The 19,122-nt window shown below is 37.1% G+C and overlaps 1 protein-coding gene across 4 annotated transcripts in view; it reads right to left on the reverse strand.

Annotated features, from left to right (window-relative positions):
• Positions 1–19,122, reverse strand: part of RYR2 (ryanodine receptor 2) — a 400,228-nt gene that overhangs the window by 289,885 nt on the left and 91,221 nt on the right. For all 4 annotated transcript variants that reach the window (XM_035320403.1, XM_035320402.1, XM_035320401.1 and 1 more), the window contains one exon: positions 5,232–5,351. In XM_035320403.1, the coding sequence (XP_035176294.1) occupies positions 5,232–5,351 (120 nt within the window). The remainder of the gene's footprint in view (positions 1–5,231; positions 5,352–19,122) is intronic.

The raw sequence follows: 19,122 nt of genomic DNA on the forward strand, positions 1-19,122 counted from the left end.
CTTTCAATATCAAGTAAGTGGTTGTGACTGAATAAGAAAATTTCAGTTCTGAAGTTATATAGGAAAAACATTTATTTTTTTTTTAGTAGTAAGTAGTGCCTCACTAAGCTAAAACTCTATGCTTATCTCTGACAACACTATCGGATAATGAACATTTCTGTAAGATCAGAACAACTCATTCATGCATGTATTTCAAATTCCACATAACTGCTGCAACAGAAGATTCAGTCTGAACAATTAGAACAATAGTATTTCCTAAATAGAATATATTATTATACTTACCGTCTGTGACACCTTGCAAGATACCACAGACTTTGTTTATTTTATTTTTAAAAATTAACTGCATTAGATGACAGTGCAAGTGTACTGAGTTGTATTATTATCCCTACTAAAATTGCCCAAAATTCACAGATGACACAAAGCCATAACTCTAATGCTGTTGTACCGATGGGCATCTTACCCAGTGTCTTTCACAGATATGGAATAGCTGTGTGTTTCAAACTTGAGGAATTTCAAAATCAGGATTCAATCAGTTTAAGCAGTTTAATCAATCCTCTAAATGGTACACTATGATAATGTATCTAAGTGAGCCTGTGTCAAAACAGGCAAACTTAAATGATTGTCTTTGCACATGTGATCCTACAATTGGATTTGCTTTATGTAAAGTTTCATACAAGTTTTCTCTGCTCATTCAGGCACTACAGCTGAGGATCTTATTAAAAAAGTAATCAGAATCATCCATGATATCAGAGACAGCTCTAGGAATTCAGTCAAAGTAATTGCAACTCTTTGAAGAGCCATCTCTAGATGTCAGGTAGAATTAATGCTGATAAGGCATTAATCAAGGCGGCTCACACAGCTGCGGGGCACCTCTGGCACGATGGAGGGAGTGCACAAGCAAGAAGGCAGAAACTGAGACGTATTACCTAAAACTACATATAGAAGTAGTGAAACACATTACATTCTTATTTATTTGGCTTACATAAAGAATCATTTTACATGGAAAGAATGATTCAGCAAACAAAATCCTGTCTGATTTATGTGTACGAAAGCTTCCTCTACCTGTGTACATAAAGTAGGGCAAGTAACATGTAAGTATGCATAAATTCATAACAAGCACTTCCTTTGGACTATTAAAATCAACTATCTTAGTGAATGTCTGCTAAATTGAGTTCTCTGAACATGAGATTACATAAAATTGTAATTTTTGCCATTAAATATGAACATGTATTTTGGCAACACGACACAAAGACAATTTAAAAGGCCTTTCAGGTGTAGCTACAAAACCTTGCAAAAGCCCTGACAGTCTTGATTTTTTTTATTATTATTATTTTTACTTTTTGGAAGCAAGCAATAGAAACATTAAGCATAAGAATGAGGAACTATAAAAAAAAAAAAAAAAAATCTAGTGTATGGCAAATTCCCAGAATGATCCATAGAAAACACAAGCAGACAGTGCAGATTCACTTCATCAGTGTGAATCTAATTTAAAAATACTTAGTATTTTATTATATCCGTAACTGCTGCAGAAGCTTCTACTTGCATCCATACACTAATGGACACTGTGCTTTTTTTGAATATATATATACACATTTGGATATGCACAATCAAAAACAGCACAGTTACTGTTTCTCATCAGGAATCAGATAATTCATATTGTCCACTGAGAACATGCTTAAGTGTTTGCTGTATGAGACAGAAGAAGAAAGCAATCCTAGCTTTCAGATCTTATGCTCTTGAAGACAAGAGACCCAGAGGTACAAGAGTTAAGACCAGTGCCCATGCCCCCAGCTGATACCCTTCTCTAGACATGTTCATATGGAATTGGACTGCTGACATGGAAACTTCTAGTGTAAATACTAGAGAATCATACTCGCTTGTAACCCTGTCTGTGCAAGGTGACCAACCTTCTCCAGCCTCCATCCCTACCACTTCCTTTTTTCCTTCAAGCTCATGCTGGTTCAGCTACTTGCTAAAAACAAGGAGACAGAAACACAGCAAAGTAAAACCTCAATGAATTGTTATTTGGCAGCCCATAACACAATTTGCCAGAGCACAGTGCCATCAGGTTTCATTTTCTGTCCTTTCAAATAACAGTAGCATTCAGGAGTGTCACTGATGTGTATGGCTTTGGGCCATGGAGCAGGACAGCCCCAGCCAACAGCACCAAACCTCCAGTACCCTTCCTAGTGCAGCACCTATGACCTGCCACAGCAGAAAAGTAACCCTCCACAACAGAAAACAGTTACCAAAACCCTACCCTTATATGAAGTTCTTCCTTACTTCAAAAATGGAGTGAGTAAGGTATAGCAAAACAAGCTCTTGGCCTCTCTTACAAGTATAAATGTAGATTGAAATGTAACTCTACAAGACACCATTGTGAGATAAGATGTATTTCTTCTCAGAAAAACTCCCATATCACATTCAATAGCAAAAGATATTCATTCTCCATTTGCTCTAACAGAAAGAAATCAACCCGAAGCCTAAAAACAAGCTGTAAAGTAGCTCCAAACATAAGTGAATTCCTTATTTAAAAAACAAGCAACACGTTATGAGACGTACACCAAAGTAAATAAATAAATAAATGGTAGACCCACAGAGCTAAGAAATAGTGAGGATAATTTTTCCTCTGCAAAGGGATTTGACAAGCGTGGAATGCTAAAAAAAAAAAAAAAAAAAAAAAAGTGGGGGGGGATTCTGGAAACAGTTTTGAAGTGTGAACACTGGAGAGGTGCATTGATAGGACAAGGAGTAATGGTTTTAAACTAAAATGGGAAATTTAAATTAGATATTAGGAAGAAACTCTTCACTCAAAGGGTAGTGAGGTGCTGAAACAGGTTGCCCAGAGAAGCTGTGGATGCCCCATCCCTGGAAGTGCTCAAGGCCAGGCTGGATGGGGCTTTGAGCAACCTGGTCTGGTGGGAGGTGTCCCTGCCCCTGGTGGGGGGTGGGGGGGTTGGGAGGGGTGGAACTACATGATTTTAGGGTCATTTCCAACCCAATTATGTGATTCTGTGTTTCTACATTAACTAATAATGCTCATTAAAGTGTTTGTTAATTTAGCCCGACTGTCATCATCCACCTTTTGTTAGTATGCTCTTTTCAAAATCTCCTGTTTTCAAGTGCTAAAGGAATCAATACAGCCCTCCACAGAGACACTCGTGTTGTAAACTTGAACAGAAGCAAACTTCATTATGCAATTTCCATAATGTGTCTGCCAGTGCTGTTGTTGTAATGGGATGAGAACTAACAGTCAGTAGTTGCCAAAGTATTCCATCAGTATATATCTTCAGTGTGACCGTTATTTTTGTAGTGTGAATTATTCGATGATCCTAGGGCAAGAAATTACATGTGAAAAGACGTACTAATAAAGCATCAGATACATCCCCAGAAGGCACATCCTGAAGGATGTTGAAGAAAAGCAGGGGATTGTATAAGGGACTCTCAAGAATATAAGTCCAGGATGATAGCTGAGTTCTATTACTGATGTTTGACCTATTACTGGTGCTTGGTACCTTACCCTTGATACCTGGCTGTAATTCAGATGCAACATTACTGTGTAACGTTAAAGTGTACCACAATCCCATTACAAATCAAGAACAGTCTTAAGGACAAGAGAGAAATTTTTTTAACTATCTGAAAAAACTCTTCTGGAACCTCTTTTGAATTACTATATGCCTCTTGTAAGGTTTTCTATACTTTCTCTTAAATAATGCAACAGTAAAATTGTATGATCACAGAAATTAGAAAGAAAAACATTTTTATTTATTCGCATTTACCAAATCCTTACAGTAAAGTTAACTGTAATTTTATGGCTCCCTCACTATTAGCATCTTCAAATTACTTTAAATGATCTCATCCTAAGAACTGTCAGTTTTAAAAATTAAAACAAGGTTGAGCTGCATGGGTTTTCTTTTGCTTGCCTTTTCCCCCAAGCTCATGAACAATGAGTAGAATAAATATTGCTTCACCAAACATCCAGAAAAGGCTGCATCAACAAGCAAGACTAGGAAACTGATACGAAATTTACACTGTATTCCTTAAAGACAAGAACATTCAAGCATTTTATATAGTGTAAGAGAGACTGTTGATTTAATATCCAAGCTTACTGAGTGATAATAAATTCATTAAATAGGTTTTTCTGACCTTACAGGTGATTAGCACTGCAACCACTTCCATCCCAGCACATCTTTGTTCTTAAAAAGATTCACTTAAAACAGAGCAGCACGGATGAATTCATCAAGATCACTGCTATTATAATGAATCATTAATATCCTAGTGAAAAATTTATTGTGATGAATAATACATTCAAAATGATAAGATAGAAAATGAAGCGTTACTCTGCAATGTACCAGAGAATCAAAGGGATGTTATAGATGTTGGCAAGTTAAAAATATCATTTTTGGAACTAAATCTTTCTAGATGTCTTTCCAGATGCTTTAATTTTATTTCATTTTCTCACCAAACATTTATATTGTAGCCGAAGAAAAATCATACATGTTAAGCAACATTCTTCCTTTCATGTAAATCCAAAGCCCAGGTATACACACTGCTCTTCTCACAAAACCCGTTTTGCCTTCAGAAGACACATTTTTGTATTCTGTGGCATTTAATTCAGTATATGTGATTGTGAAACATAGCTCCTTGCTCAAAACAAATAGCAAAGTTATTTTTTCAAACTACTGCATCTATTGCATATACAGCAGAGTTAGCAGGATTAGAAAATGTACTGATTAGATGAGCTGACTTTGCTACTTGCATTATTACTGTGCTATGTTAAGGAATTAGAAGGACTTAAAGTAATAATCATGTCAGTGTAAATGGCACAAAATAAAAATTTACCACAAGTAAAATAAACACTCTCTTTCCTGTGGCTTAAAAACCAGAATAATTGAACGAGTATTTGCATTGCAGTACACAAAAGTTGCACTGCAGCTTACTGCCACGGAGTTCTGACAACCACAATAACAAGCACATTACTGAGATGGACTTCTGCAGCTAGTTAAGTTTTAAATGCAGCCCAAAACAGAAAGCACAGCACTAGAGTCCGGGCAAAGGGCCATGACAAAAGGAAAATTACATTTAGAAGGGGAATTAAATATTTGTCATACAACTGACAGATTTATTTTGTCCATTCTCCTAGACAGATATGTGTATAGCACATCAAAGAAGGAAATATTATAACTATATCCTTGCTTCAAACAGGACACATTTTAAATAGTTGGTGGTACCTTAGAATTTGATGTGGATTCCAAAAAGCAAAGCCTGTTGCCAAATCCTTCTGCAGCAAGACACAGTTTCTGTTGCTCCTTGTGAACCGTTGCAGTGCACTGCAGAACCACTTCATCATCCTACCAAAAAAAAAAAAAAGAAAGAAACAAAAACAGAACAGTGGTTATGCTTCTGGCTCAAGATTTAGGGAAGCATCTACAAAGTCATTGCTAAAATCAGAAACAGTTATCCATGAACACAAGCAGAACTCAATCTCAGCATAATTTTTATTCTCTAAATTAAGAAAGTGGGCAAATCAATGAAAATAATTATAATTCCTACGTATATGCTCCTCCTGCTTCTTTGTAACAAAAATCAGTACGCATGAGATACAGATGTTATGGGACTAAATCCTTGCAGTAACATGATCAAAGGGAGATGTTGTAAAAAATAAATAAATAAATAAATAAATAAATAAAAGAACATATGCAGATATCTATTTAATCCCAGTTCTACAAAGTAGCATACAACGTGGAGAATCCATTTGAAGAAACATGGTTTTTTAAAGCACAAAATGATTATTTCGTAACCTTAATTACACCTGATTAAAAAAAAAAAAAAAAAAAGGCAAAAAAAATAACAGCATTAGATTGCAGCTACACAGACATTGTCATCCACTTCCTATCCTCCTATCCTTTTTTCCTAAACAGTCCCGCTGGCAGAAGGGAATCCACAGTAACTATGTCACCATCAACCATTGGTCGGCATTGTTTAGAAAAGGGTCACTGGAGAAGATTCCAGAATTGTACCTTCATAGACAGAGGCAGACAACAGAGTAAGACTACTTTAAACTAAATTTCTACCAATTTAAGTATGTTCTACCACTGCACACTGATTTTAGAGAAAGTCTGAAAAAGAATTCTACATATCCCATCTACAAAAATCACTGTGTGCCGATAGCTTCATAAATATGTTAGTTTTGGGTAAAGTCCCTGACATACTTAATTTTAGTTAATCATCTAATGCACCATATCCTTCTCTGCTCAAGATGACTGCAAACCAATTATGCACTATCACCAAGCACACATATATTATGTAGATGTTGATTGCTGGAGGATTAAGAAAAAGAATATAGCAGCTGCTAGATTTCCCAAGACACAAACTTTCTCAATTCATTTTGCAAACATTCTCTCTTATTTTGCTGTACAGCAAAGTACATGGCTTATTTTGTTAAATAAATAGCTCACAAATGAAGACTGATTTCTTACAAAATGTTTACTGATTAATGGAAACCAATAGTGTTGTGGAACTTCTCGTCAAGGTGGGGTTGATGAAATTGGCACAGAAGGGGTAAGAAAGGTGTGATGCTATTGTCTGTTAAGGGTGATTACAGAGAATGGCATATTTACTCAGCTCTAAGTTATTCTGCATTTCAATGCACATCATTAGAGAAGAATTCAATATAAATTCTTAGAGAAGAATTCAATATAAACTCTGCCTTGGATTTAGTCTTCCAACATTTACTGACTACATGTTCAGAGGATTCCTATATACCTATAATTTAATCATGTTGCAGAATTATGTTAGGATATATAACTCCATTCTGTTTCTTTAGAGAAAGAACTAAGTGGGTAAGCATCTGAGCAATGTCTTTCTAAACTTGTTTTCAAATCAGCAAACCTCCAGTATCAGAAGAGCTAAAAATGCGCAATTTCCTCATTTGAAGTCACAGCCTCCAAAGAGACTTTCACTGAAGGTCACTTTGCTCTCACATGAAGAAAGCTATCATGCCTCATATTAAACATGTACTAAAGAAAAATATTTTTCAAATACTCTTAAACCTTGGATTACAAAATGTCTCAAACTGCTCTATTTCCTCCTCTTAATTCCTGAGCATCTTCAAGTTCACGTTATGCAGATGAATTTAGATCATCATATTTTTTTCTGTCAGTCACTATCAGATGTAAACAGATTAAAGTAATTTATGTCTCAAAGGGCTATAACTGCAGCCTTCAAAAGGTAAGCCAATAAGTTATTATGTAAGCAGATACAGTCCTGTCTACCTCTTTCCTACCTCTCCTCATCCAACTCTGAAAATGCAGGGGTCAAGGCAACACAAAGGTGATGACAGGAATAGCGTTGTCTTTTAAACGTCACTGTCAAATGTTGAGCTACTTAACATCGCAGTGAGCTAAACAGAGCTGAAACAAAGCAATTCCAAGAAGCCAACTTGAAGCACAGATATTTGCTGCCAAAATATAATCACTTGTAGTAACTTTTGACCCACTTGGAAACTGAACTTCTGAACAAACCATGTTTTAAGCCATTAAATTCTGAAGAAATTCTTTTCTATGTACTTTCAATATTAGATGCATAGCCAAAACAAGAAAATCAGTTACTGGTCTTTGTAATTGGTCAACGTAACAATAATGTTAATAAACAATGGTGTGTGCCTGCCATACTCAATGAAAATATGTTAACACCTATTCAATCTAAGTAAAATCCGATTAAAAGCAGTATCTGTACTCTGCCATAACTGACAAAGTTGTATTCAATTTCCACTTCATATTCAAAACAAGCATAACAGATTATATGGAATGTAATATAGACTTACAAAAACTTCAGGAGAGTTTGGAAGAAAAAGCAATAGTACAGACCTAAAATCCCTGCAGACATTCACAGGGACTGCCAAATAGCTCTTTTACTCTCCTTTTGCTGAATAATCATCACTTTGACACACACCTGCCAGTTTCCTCCATGAAAATTGGAAAATTTGTTATTATTTCCATCCCAATTCACCATCACCATAGCAGCCTTCATGACTAAGCTCAAAGATGCTGCTTTATCTTTTATTGTTTTTTCTTTCCAGTTTTCAGATACAGAAAAGTACTGAGATTAAGGGAAATTAGGTGACAGTAACAAAAAAATCTGTGCAAAACGTGGTGCTGCAGTTTATTATCAAACGTGCAAGACATTCACTGTAACAGCAGCTGAGCCCAGCATCAGATATATCTGCACTTATTGCAAGTAAGAGTAAATACATGTTGAAAAACTGCCCATTTAGTGTAGACATGTTAGTGGATGGCTCATCCATCCACCCTCATTCATTCTCCAGGTCATGGTCTGAACTTCCTCATAACTCTCTAGGGAATTGGGCAGTAAGGGTCATCTCTGCTCCACACGCAGCAGGAGCAAAGACGATGCTGCCTACCCACAAGAACAGAGTGAACTGAAGGGAGAGCAAAATCATTTCTTAAACTTCTAACCTGATGATCTGAGTCAGAAAACTTTCAAGTTTTCTTCTCCCTAGCACCACCTCCTCCTGCCCAAGCATCACATTGGAGTAATCCATTAATCCCAATAAACCCGTGCTGCAATGTCATCCAGCACACCAATTCAAAGTTTTAGAGATATCATATCTTCCAGCAAAAAGATATTTTGCTTTGTGTTATTTCAGATATCTGCATTGACTCAAACAGCTTCAGCTTTTGATAATCACACAACTGCATTTATCATTTTGATACTTAGATAACATCTACCTTTTTTTTTTTTAATGCTTCCCTATTTTACAAAGCCCTATTTATTTTTAAACATCCAATTTTGAAAAGCAAAGATAGTAACTGAACAAAGAACAGCTCCTAGCAGATTCTTAATTATATCTATTCATTATGGGCTACATAATTATTTTCATGAAATCTATATACTTACAGAAACTAAAAAAAAAAAAAAAGTAATGAAATGACTTAGCAAAGAACCCAGTAAAATAATAATAATAATAACAACAAAATACCAGCATCACAGACATTTTCTACGGCTAAAAATGTGTCCTAAAGCCAAACCAGCAGCAACCTGCTGCTGGCAAAGTGCCTGCTCAGAACTGCATTCCAGAAGACCAAACTACTGAGGGAAGAGCATGGGGTTGTTGTCAATGTACAATATTAAAATAGCAAGTTCTCAAAGCTCCTTAATAACACTTACTTTCATTTCCAATGGTTATTCAACTTGTCTGTAAAATCCATTCAAATATCCTAAGATTACATGAAATGTTAACTACCCAGTCAATAAAATGGTTAGTTTCTTGTGACACACAGGCCCTTGTATTTATAATCAGTATGTTTTGAGAAGGTATATCTTTCCAGGATTGGCATATTCAAGTTACATCTGAACAAATACATATTTCCTTGTAATATACAGTGTGACTCTTTGCCCCACGAATGCCTGAAAATTTATACCTCCTGTGTAAAGTCAGTTTTGACTAATCCTTAACCTTCTCGATAAGTCAGTTCTATTAAAGGACCAAAACTGGCTGACTGGATTGTCTCGGGAAGGCATCATCTACAGCACTAGAGCTGCTAGCTATACAGACGTAGGTGTGGTTTTGATGGTGGAATTTTTGCATTTTAAGCATTTTTTTCAGAACCTGCTAAGATTAGGGGCGGGGGTAGGGTTATTTGTTTGTTTGTTTGTTTTTTTCCCTTCTTTGCATTCTAGCACCTTAAGCTTTCAATAATTATGCATATTTTTTAAACTTCTGAATTCTGTACTTCACCTCATTATGTCATGACCTTGACATTTACATTTTGCTTCCACTTCAGGATAAAAATAGGCAACAGTTTTCAGCTATTTTACATGAGGTTTTATATTTTATAGTTTACTCCCTCACAGACAACACAGGAAGCAGAACATGAACTAACTTAAATAATTTGTTGTACTCTTTGTAATCTGTTCCATTACACATAATTACCTCACAAAGACGTAACACTGACCATGTGTTTCTACTGTTCTGTGAGAGTATACTAACTCTGCAATAGCATACAGACCACTGAATGTCACATTTGCAAAAGTATGCATTCAGAGGTTAAAAATGTTAAGTTATGCTAGTACATTCAAACTTTCTTCTACTGCTGTTTTAAATGACAAATACTGCAGTTAGTGGAATATTTCCATCGACTTACATATGCTATAAATCAGGATCTCAGCACAGACTTTACTAGCTCAGTCTTTAATAGCTTCCTCAACCTCCACATATGCACTGTTCTGCTTCACCGCATTCCATTTACTGTTCAGCTGTGCAACGAGCATAGGTGCCACATATTCTTTAAAAACAGGTTACAAACAGAAATTAAGCCTGTGAAAACTGCCTGCTGCCTAAGAAAACTGTAGAACATTTCTTGATTTACAAACTTTACTTCAGCGTTGTTGGGATAAGCACTAGATTAGAGAGTAGAGTAAAAGTTTGTAAGGCCTATAGGCCATCAAGTACACAATTACTTCTACAATTACTGGCAACAATATGCCAATGGGATCCACTAATTCGTTCTCTAAAATGACCCTTGTGATCTGTTCTACAGCAAAAAATAAATTTATTCAGATGCCTAGCATTAAACAAACACTCCAACTAGGCAACTTTCAGTGCTGATGGGAGCTCTAATCCTAATTGCCTAAGAGCCTCATTCTCTGTGTGCTTTGGAAGAAGGTAGAAAGCAAGAATGCAGAAGTAACACATTAAGATGGAGCTTTTCTTTCTTCAAATCCCTGCTGACAACAAACAGAAGCCTGGATGAATAGGATTCATTAAATACTATGTACATAATGTGCAAGAATCATGTTCAACAATGATTAAATATCTTGTCAACAATCCCATGGGAAATACCATCAAAACAAATACTCAATGGCTAATGCTACTTACTTTAACTATTACTTCTATTATTGACTGACCAACCAGTGTCATCAAACAGCTACCAAGCTCTACTTTGAAATCTCATCCAACCAGGGAGGCTACCCTAGAACTCCTGACAACAGAATGTGAAGGAAGCCTATAACAGAGGCACGAAATAGACCCAAAATTCGATTACTATGTCAGACCTTAAATCACAATTCTATGACCTTCTTGGTGGCAGATGACCAAAGTGTTGCAATAGTTAATAGTAAAAACAATAATAGTAACCTCTTCAGCCATTAGTGCTCACACTCTGTAAGGGAGCACAACCGTTAGGAACTGAAAACAACTTCAGCAGTGCTCATCCCTCAGGTTGGGATGCAGGATAAGAAGCAGTGATAAGACAACATTGTTGTAGAGAAGGATCTGGTGGTTATCGTGAAGTGAACGCCGAGCATCAGTCAACAACAGCAAGCAGCTGTATAGAAACCAAAATATCATTTAATCAGAAGAGGGTAAGTGAATATTATAGTAGTGATCCTCTGATTCTTTGACTTCACACTCAAAAGTGGTAATGCTTCAGCTGAAGTGAAGAAGTCATTTTGACCCTTTCTTTCAAAAACAGGTAGGAAGAAGTTTTCTGTGGACAGCAAAGCATTTTCACTGACCAGTTTAGAAACTTCATCATTACAAGACTTTTTAAATGGCTCAGGAGGATCTAGGCAGAGATTACCTTGCCTTAGGATGAGAGAGAAGAACAGATTTTGTAGTCACATGACGCTAATTAGTCTGGACACATTTTATGGTACATATTTTAGTTTTATCCTGTAGGAGGAGTAATTTCATAAGAATTCAACATTATTCCAAAGGAAGTATCCTTTGGACAGAAAACACCATGCAAAATAGATGGAGTTCTAGAGAACCAGACCAGCTGGCAGCTCTTGCTACAGTACTGGGAAGTGGGCTGCTAGTACAACCATTCCTTTATTTCCTTCTCCTTCCCTGAAAAGCTCTTACTTAGTCATCAAAATAATTTTGCCAAATTACAGCAAAGTCATGCTGATCTGCAGTACTAAAGACATGTGGCAGTATTTAAAAAATATTTAAAAATCTTGAGTCATGTAGATTCATATTCAGCACTTGTCAGAAAAAAAGTTTTCACTACAGAACGATACAAAGAGCCTGTCAGAAAGAAATCTCTATCTACAAGGGGGAAAAAAAAAAAAAAAAAAAAAAAAAAAAAAAAAAAACACCTGTGATGTGCACCATTTAAATTGAGTGATGCTGTATGACAGAGCAGAGCTTTTCTCTGCTTGCACATCAACACAAAGCAGAGAAACTCAGGCACAGGATCCAGCCCAGCCCTTGGCTTCCACCAGAGAGCAATGAAACACTCCATCAGAAGGCAAAGGTCCAGATCTGAATGAGTGGCTCCAGCACGCTCAGGTACCAAGGGCACCTGCTATGTTCTGCAAACTACTTTGTCAAGAAAGGAAAAAAAAAAAAAAGAGTGATTTGAGCACTGCAGAGATAAGCTAGGTGTCTGTACCCTTCAGCTGTGCCTGCTAAACACCTGCTCAAATGCTCAGCCCACTACTGGTGTCACACATGCACACAACACTGAAACCATTTATTGTCTGCATGCAACATCAAAGCTTCCTCTTCTGGCTCTTGATTCCACCAAGTCGGCATCAAACAGTGCCACAACTGCTTTCACCCTTGTGCGCACATGTGCTAGTGTGTTTGCTTTGGATTGAGTTCTACTAAAAATATGTCTGGAAATGAGCATATTTCTAGTTGAGATTACTTATATTTATTATTTCTTGCTGATTAGCTCTGTGGTCCTACAATCCTAAAAAATGCCAAGTTCAGCTGTCAGTGCCTAATAATAACTTTATCTGTCTGTAACCATAGTTAACAGTGGATAACTCTGCATCTGACACAGTTGACAGAAGGGGGGGGTGGGGGGGGAACATCTGCAATAAAGTATGCTTACCAAATTAAACAGAACAGCTGGTGGGCTGATGTCAGCTTCTTAAAAGCTCCAGTGTGTCAAATTTATCTCTGATGCAACTCAACTTATTTTAGGAATTTGGTAAGAATGCTATTATGTTACTCCCTCACTCACTTGTTCCAGGCTACATCTATTCTGCAATCAAAGGCATAATTACAGCACAGGACGTATCTGTGCTATATATGATCCCAGTGGTGTGAATAACAGTAAAGACAGAAAGCATGCTAGAAAAGGTGTCCACAAGATTCTGCAGGCAAACACAAGAACATTATATCTATGATGTGAGCCAGGCACTTATCAAGCCAACTCAAGTTATCTCATAACCCCACGGTGCTCAGTCCAATCTAAAAAATCCAGACTCAGATAAGTATCTAAAACTGCTATAACAACTGAAGGTTTTCAGTTTTACAACATTTTTCTGAGAAATAATTCACTTGTCTCAGATATAAAACAGTGGTACATGTTAAAACAGTTTGTTCAAGGTCCCACAATACTTAGACTCAAACTGAACATACTCCTTTTGGTGTGTTCCTCCTGTCCCACTCACAGGTCCCCAGAGCAAGAAGGCTCTGACAACACAGCTCTCTCACAGATGAGATGCTCTTATGTGTGCTGTGAATGCCTCCCCTCTGCATCATCGCTTTCATGCAATACAGGAGAAAAATTTGTCAGCCCTCCATCTTCTATGCAGAATCCTGAACAGATTCAGGAGGTTAAGTCAGTAATGCCACCATCTGCTTGAGTTTGCAAATTCAATCCTAGATCACTTTCTCTTCCCTTAATCCTTTTTCAGCACTATTTCTTGAATCATTCCACTTCAGTGCTCTGCCTGCCACACTGATATTTCGCAGTTGCCCAATCAATCATACAAATTTTCCTCTAATCCCCAACCAAAAAGATTCACCAGCCACAGTGTTGTTTTTGTCTTTCTGGAGCAAGGTTAAAGATTTATTCTAATCTCCATCCTCTTCTAATGCTCTGCCAATGTATTTCATTCTAAAGCTGCTCTAACTTATCAGATTCACCCTTTCACTTCACACATTTCCCATGCAACGCTTTCTTGTCGCTATGAGAAGTCTACCACCTTCCTGAATTCTTGCTTCTTAGACTAGTTAACTCCATTTTGAAAAATTTTCTCAGACTGCTGATCACAACTTCTTTTCTGAGCATTTGTGATTTATGATTTATTCTTCCCTGAAGACCATTAATGAAAGCTTTAAGATCTGACATGGTATCCTCCCATGAACATGGGAATTAAAGAGACTGGCTATCCCCCTTCATGAAATGACCGATATTCAATCTATCCCACCATTGGTGAGTTGCTGGTCTTCCACATTCATCTCTCCTTAACCTGCCCTGACGTACGTATTTCTCTAAACATCAGTAATATACAAAATAAAGACTGCCGCAGTCTTAAAATGCTGAATAGCAAACTTTGTTTCAAAACCACTGCAAGCCAAAGGACCTAGACATCAGAAGATTATCATATTCTATAGTGACTTTGCAGCTGTGGGGAAGAACACAAAATTGAGAGAAATGGCAGATATATTTTGTTCCTAGATCTCCACTAAGTTTTTACACATTACTCAAGTTACCTGTTACTCACATTACCCTGTGCTCAAGTGCCTTTTCCATACCTTTTAGGCTTGATTTGTTTAGATTACAAATTCTCCCTGGCAAGACTATTTTGATTTCACTTTCTAAATGAGTCATATCATTAATACTTTATGCATACACACTTTAATAATACTTAAAGCATACACACTTTAAAAGGGAAGGAATAAAAGCTTATACATAGCATGGAACTCTTTTTTTATATCAAGAGTGTCTTTAAGCAACAACTACAGACCACCTCAGGAGAACTGAACTGTCCAGTGATCAAGTCCTACAGACTCCAAAGAAGACACATCTCGATTTTGGAAAAAAAAAAAAAAAAAAAAAAAAAAAAAAAAAAAAAAAAAAAAAAGCCTCCATGAGCACAATGCTAGGGGAAAAAAAAATAAACACACACACACCACTAACAGGTGGAAATCTGCTTGGTGGCTTCACCTGAAGGATCTTGGGAACGGTAGTGCGGTCAATAAGCTGCTGATGGCCCACAGTTGATATTTCTTCCATGTGTTTAGCAGAAGTGTCATCAGGTTCATTTACCTCATATCATTTTAAAAAGGACACATCTAGAGAGTGTAAAATGGCAGAAGTGTTTTCCAAATGGAGCAGATGCATCCAGGCAAGGTGCTACAATCCCAAAATACTTTGTCAGGTGTCAAATGTTCTAGCTGGCTCCTGAACATGAGGTTACTGAAACTGAAGAGTTATTCTTGGCAACTCCTAAAAAGCTGTTGAATAGGGGATTGCGGGGGGCTGGATCTACAGCAGCCTGAAATGTAAGCACATCTCTAAATAAACATCAGTATACTGAGTATCAAAACACCTGAACAGGTCTTATCCTGACTGCATTATTTTCTCCCCAGACAGATCATATGAAACACTGAATTTTGTATCTTACACTGTTGCTGCCTGCAGGGTCTGCCAACATTCAAATCTCTGCTGCAGAGTTTAGATCCAGGCCATCAAGCAGACATATCCATGGCTTATGGTGAGCAGGTGATATCCTTCTGTACTTTACCAAGTGCTGCAGCTAGCTACCACTCAGTGCTTGACAATCCCCAAAAATTCCTCCTCCTCAATAAAGATACTTTAAAAATGTGTAGCAATTGCAGCAGTTTTTGCCTTGTCATTCCCTTTGTACTTTTTTTCATAGACTGAAAAATAACATTAGTATAAAAAGATGAAAAATCTAAAGCACAGTAGCAATATGGGTTGGTCTGAAGATTTCTGCATAACAAAGCACAGCACACTGCAGTAGTAGATTTGGTTACTAAAGAATTGGTACAGATATTAACAGAACAGTAAGTAGATCCTGATGAACTCTTTGCTAAACGTGTCTTTTGAAGTAAAAATATCTTGTTTACTAAGAGATTTTTTCGTTACACCAGCTTGAAGGGTACTTTTTATTTTTAATAATTTATCTCGAGTCTTGCTGCAGAGTTGAACAGTCAGGGAAAAGCTGAGATTCAACCAGCACACTGCATATTGCAGCAACTGTTAACCAAGAAAAAAAAAAATCAGATCAGGAGTAAAATGGCTTTCTGTGACCAGGTTCTCACACCAGCAGGTAATTCTTCACAGATTTTAATCAGGTGCAATGACAGAAGGCTGCAGTGAACTGAGAGTCCCAAAAATAAGTAAGGGCAAAAATATCCTCCTAGCTTATATACGTCACAACATAACATTCAGCCTAATTTTCGTTTCCTGTTTCTTACCCAGAATTCACCAGCTATCAAAAATGAACGCAATGGAAAATTATCACCACAAATAATGAAACAGCAGGAATGTATTTCAACTGCTTTTACTCTAACTTTCATCAGCATTTTTTTTAAGTTATGCACAAGCACAAGCTCAAACATTATAAACCACAAATTCATTCTTTTGTTCATCTATATATTTTAGATGACATGGAATAAAGGTATGATTCACTTCTCTCCCAACTAAGAAAAAGATCAAAACCAAATATCAACAAAATCTTGCCATGCTTATATATACAGTGGAATTCTTTCTGTATTACATTTAAAAAGTACATTTTCTCCAACAAACAACAAATGTTGAATGTAAGCTAATCACAGATGAAAATACAAATTCTCATATATCGATTTCATGATCATATGTTAATCTCATTTTCCCCACTCTTACTTACAAGAAATTTTGTCATCGCTTCCACTGTACTTTGAGAGTACTGAGATGCTAAAGAGTATCACATTATCATACAAGCTGCATTTTAAGATTTGCATAAACAACCAACTGGAAGGTCTGCCAGAAATCTGTCCTAATTGCTACAGATCAAAATTAAAGTTATTATTCCCAATACAAACCTATACCTACAGCCTATTTTTCACAGGCTGCTACTTATCAAGTGCCACTCCTACTAAAAGTTATTTTGTTGTTAATTATTTCATCATTATCTCATTATTTTCATTGTAAATTGAAGTCTGAGAAAAATAAAAGAACATTTTAACATGGGTTCAGAATAATAGTTTCAACTTATGCCATATTATTTCGCTAATTTTTCATATGTTCCGTAACTCAAGAGATGTATTTTAACAAATACCTTTTAAATTTAATAATATGTCTGAATCACGGCACTTGATTAAATTAGCTTGGTTAATTTTTACATAGAATATTAGTTTGCATTACGATTTCTCATTCCTTCATGCATGTCAACTGATGGCTAACATCTGCTGTTAGACTAACACAGGTTGATTTATAGTCTCAAAAAAACGTTCACACTTGCTTCAAACATACTACATGCACATAACTTCCGTTTGGATCATAATAATACTTTAACACTTGCCTTCTAAATTCACTAATTTTAGTGTTAAATGAATTTTAAGTACAGCAGCAAAGATAGGCAGATAACCATCTGCATATTCTAAAGAGGCTAAGAAACACAAGATCTTACTTGGATTTATGGCTGTACTGAGTCCCTTTGGCTCACTAAGTTCCTGTACACCATTTAGATTCAGATTCATCACACCAAACTTAAGACATTTAAAAGTCACTCATGTGAGTATATTTAGATACCTTCTAAGTCATTTAGCTATTTATTCACATCTACTCAGTCTAGACTCCTGTTACAGTCAATGGTGGGAGACGGGTTTTCCAGAAAGTGAGGCACCATTTTGTGAAATCAGTATTTTGGACAGACATTATGAACTGTCCTCTGCACATATTTCTTCCTTTCCTTATGCCCTATAATAATCAGCTTAGGCTAGGACAATCACCACATAAATGCTCCAGTTAAAGGGAAATGAATCCCAGGCTCAGCATACTCATAGCAGCTTCTCCAATGGTAAAGATGCCACAGAGAAGCCCACATCCTTTAGAGAACTGTCCTGTGTTTTCAGTGAAGCGGCAGTGAAGACTATCTCAAAATAGCTCAGGACATCAAATTTAAAGAAACTGAGGCAATCTTTTCATGATTATTGACATTAAGCTATGTCCTAAACAGCAACAAACAAATCATACATGCTGTGGAATTGCAATTCACGTTCCTTTGCTGCCCTGTGTCTACCCAAATTACATGGAAACTGAGGAAAGGAGAACACCTTGGAATATTAATTTCAGTCCAAATTATGTGCAAAGCTCCATATTCAAAACAAACCTTCAGCTGGTTACTCCAGTTCAAATCACAACCTGATAGACCCCAAGTCCTCAGTCACGAGATGGGTTTCTCCCCAGTTCCTGTACTAACTTACAAGTGTATGTACAGTATCTTCCATCCCCAAACTGATTATGTGTTGCAGATATTCATCATGATGACAACAGGAACAAACCCTGAGGCAACCCTAGAGACCTCAACCAGCATGAGCTGTGAGCCAAAAACCTCTTCACTGCTCCACCAGGTGCTCCAAAGCATTGAAATGGAGCAGAAAAAGCTGAAAAAATCAAAGAAAGCATAAGCTGTTAAAGCTTCGGCAGTCTGGCCTCCATGCGACTGGTGCTCACAGGAAGAGGGATGGGATTGCTGCAGTCAAGCTTTAGACATCTGTGTGTCAGACAGTGCATTTCATCTCTATTTATGGTCAGAACAGAGAAAAGGACCTGTTCAGGAATTGTCTTGCGTACACAAAAGAAAGTTAGATGACTACCTCAGCTGTAGACTTCTAGATCAGATTAATTATATCCTAAGCAGCAGACTAATAACTCAGTATTGCAACAAGAAGGAAGAAAAAAAAAAAAAAAAAAAAAAAAAAAAAAAAAAAAAGGCAACTGAAAACACCAGCAAAAATTATTGCTATGCTTCTCACTTTAGGTCATCTCATCGTAGAATATCCTGACCTGGAAGGGACCCACAAGGATCAGCAAGTCCAACTGCTGGCTCCACATGCAACTACATAAAAATCAAACCATATGTCTCGAGGGTGTTGTCCAAACACTTGAACTCTGTCAGCCCTGGTGCTGTGACCACTGCCATGGGGAGCCTGTTCCAGAGCCTGACCTCTCTCTCAGTGCCTGCCTCTCCACTCCCCTTGTGAGGAAGCTGCAGGCTGCTATGAGGCCTCCCCTCAGTCTCCTCTTCTCTAGGCTGAACAAACCAAAGGATCTGAGCCACTCCTCATATGCTTTCCCCTCTAAATGTTTCACCACCTTTATATCCCTCCTTTGGAGGCTCCCTAAA

Source organism: Oxyura jamaicensis, chromosome 3, assembly GCF_011077185.1.
Source record: "Oxyura jamaicensis isolate SHBP4307 breed ruddy duck chromosome 3, BPBGC_Ojam_1.0, whole genome shotgun sequence".
Classification (NCBI taxonomy): Eukaryota; Metazoa; Chordata; class Aves; order Anseriformes; family Anatidae; genus Oxyura; species Oxyura jamaicensis.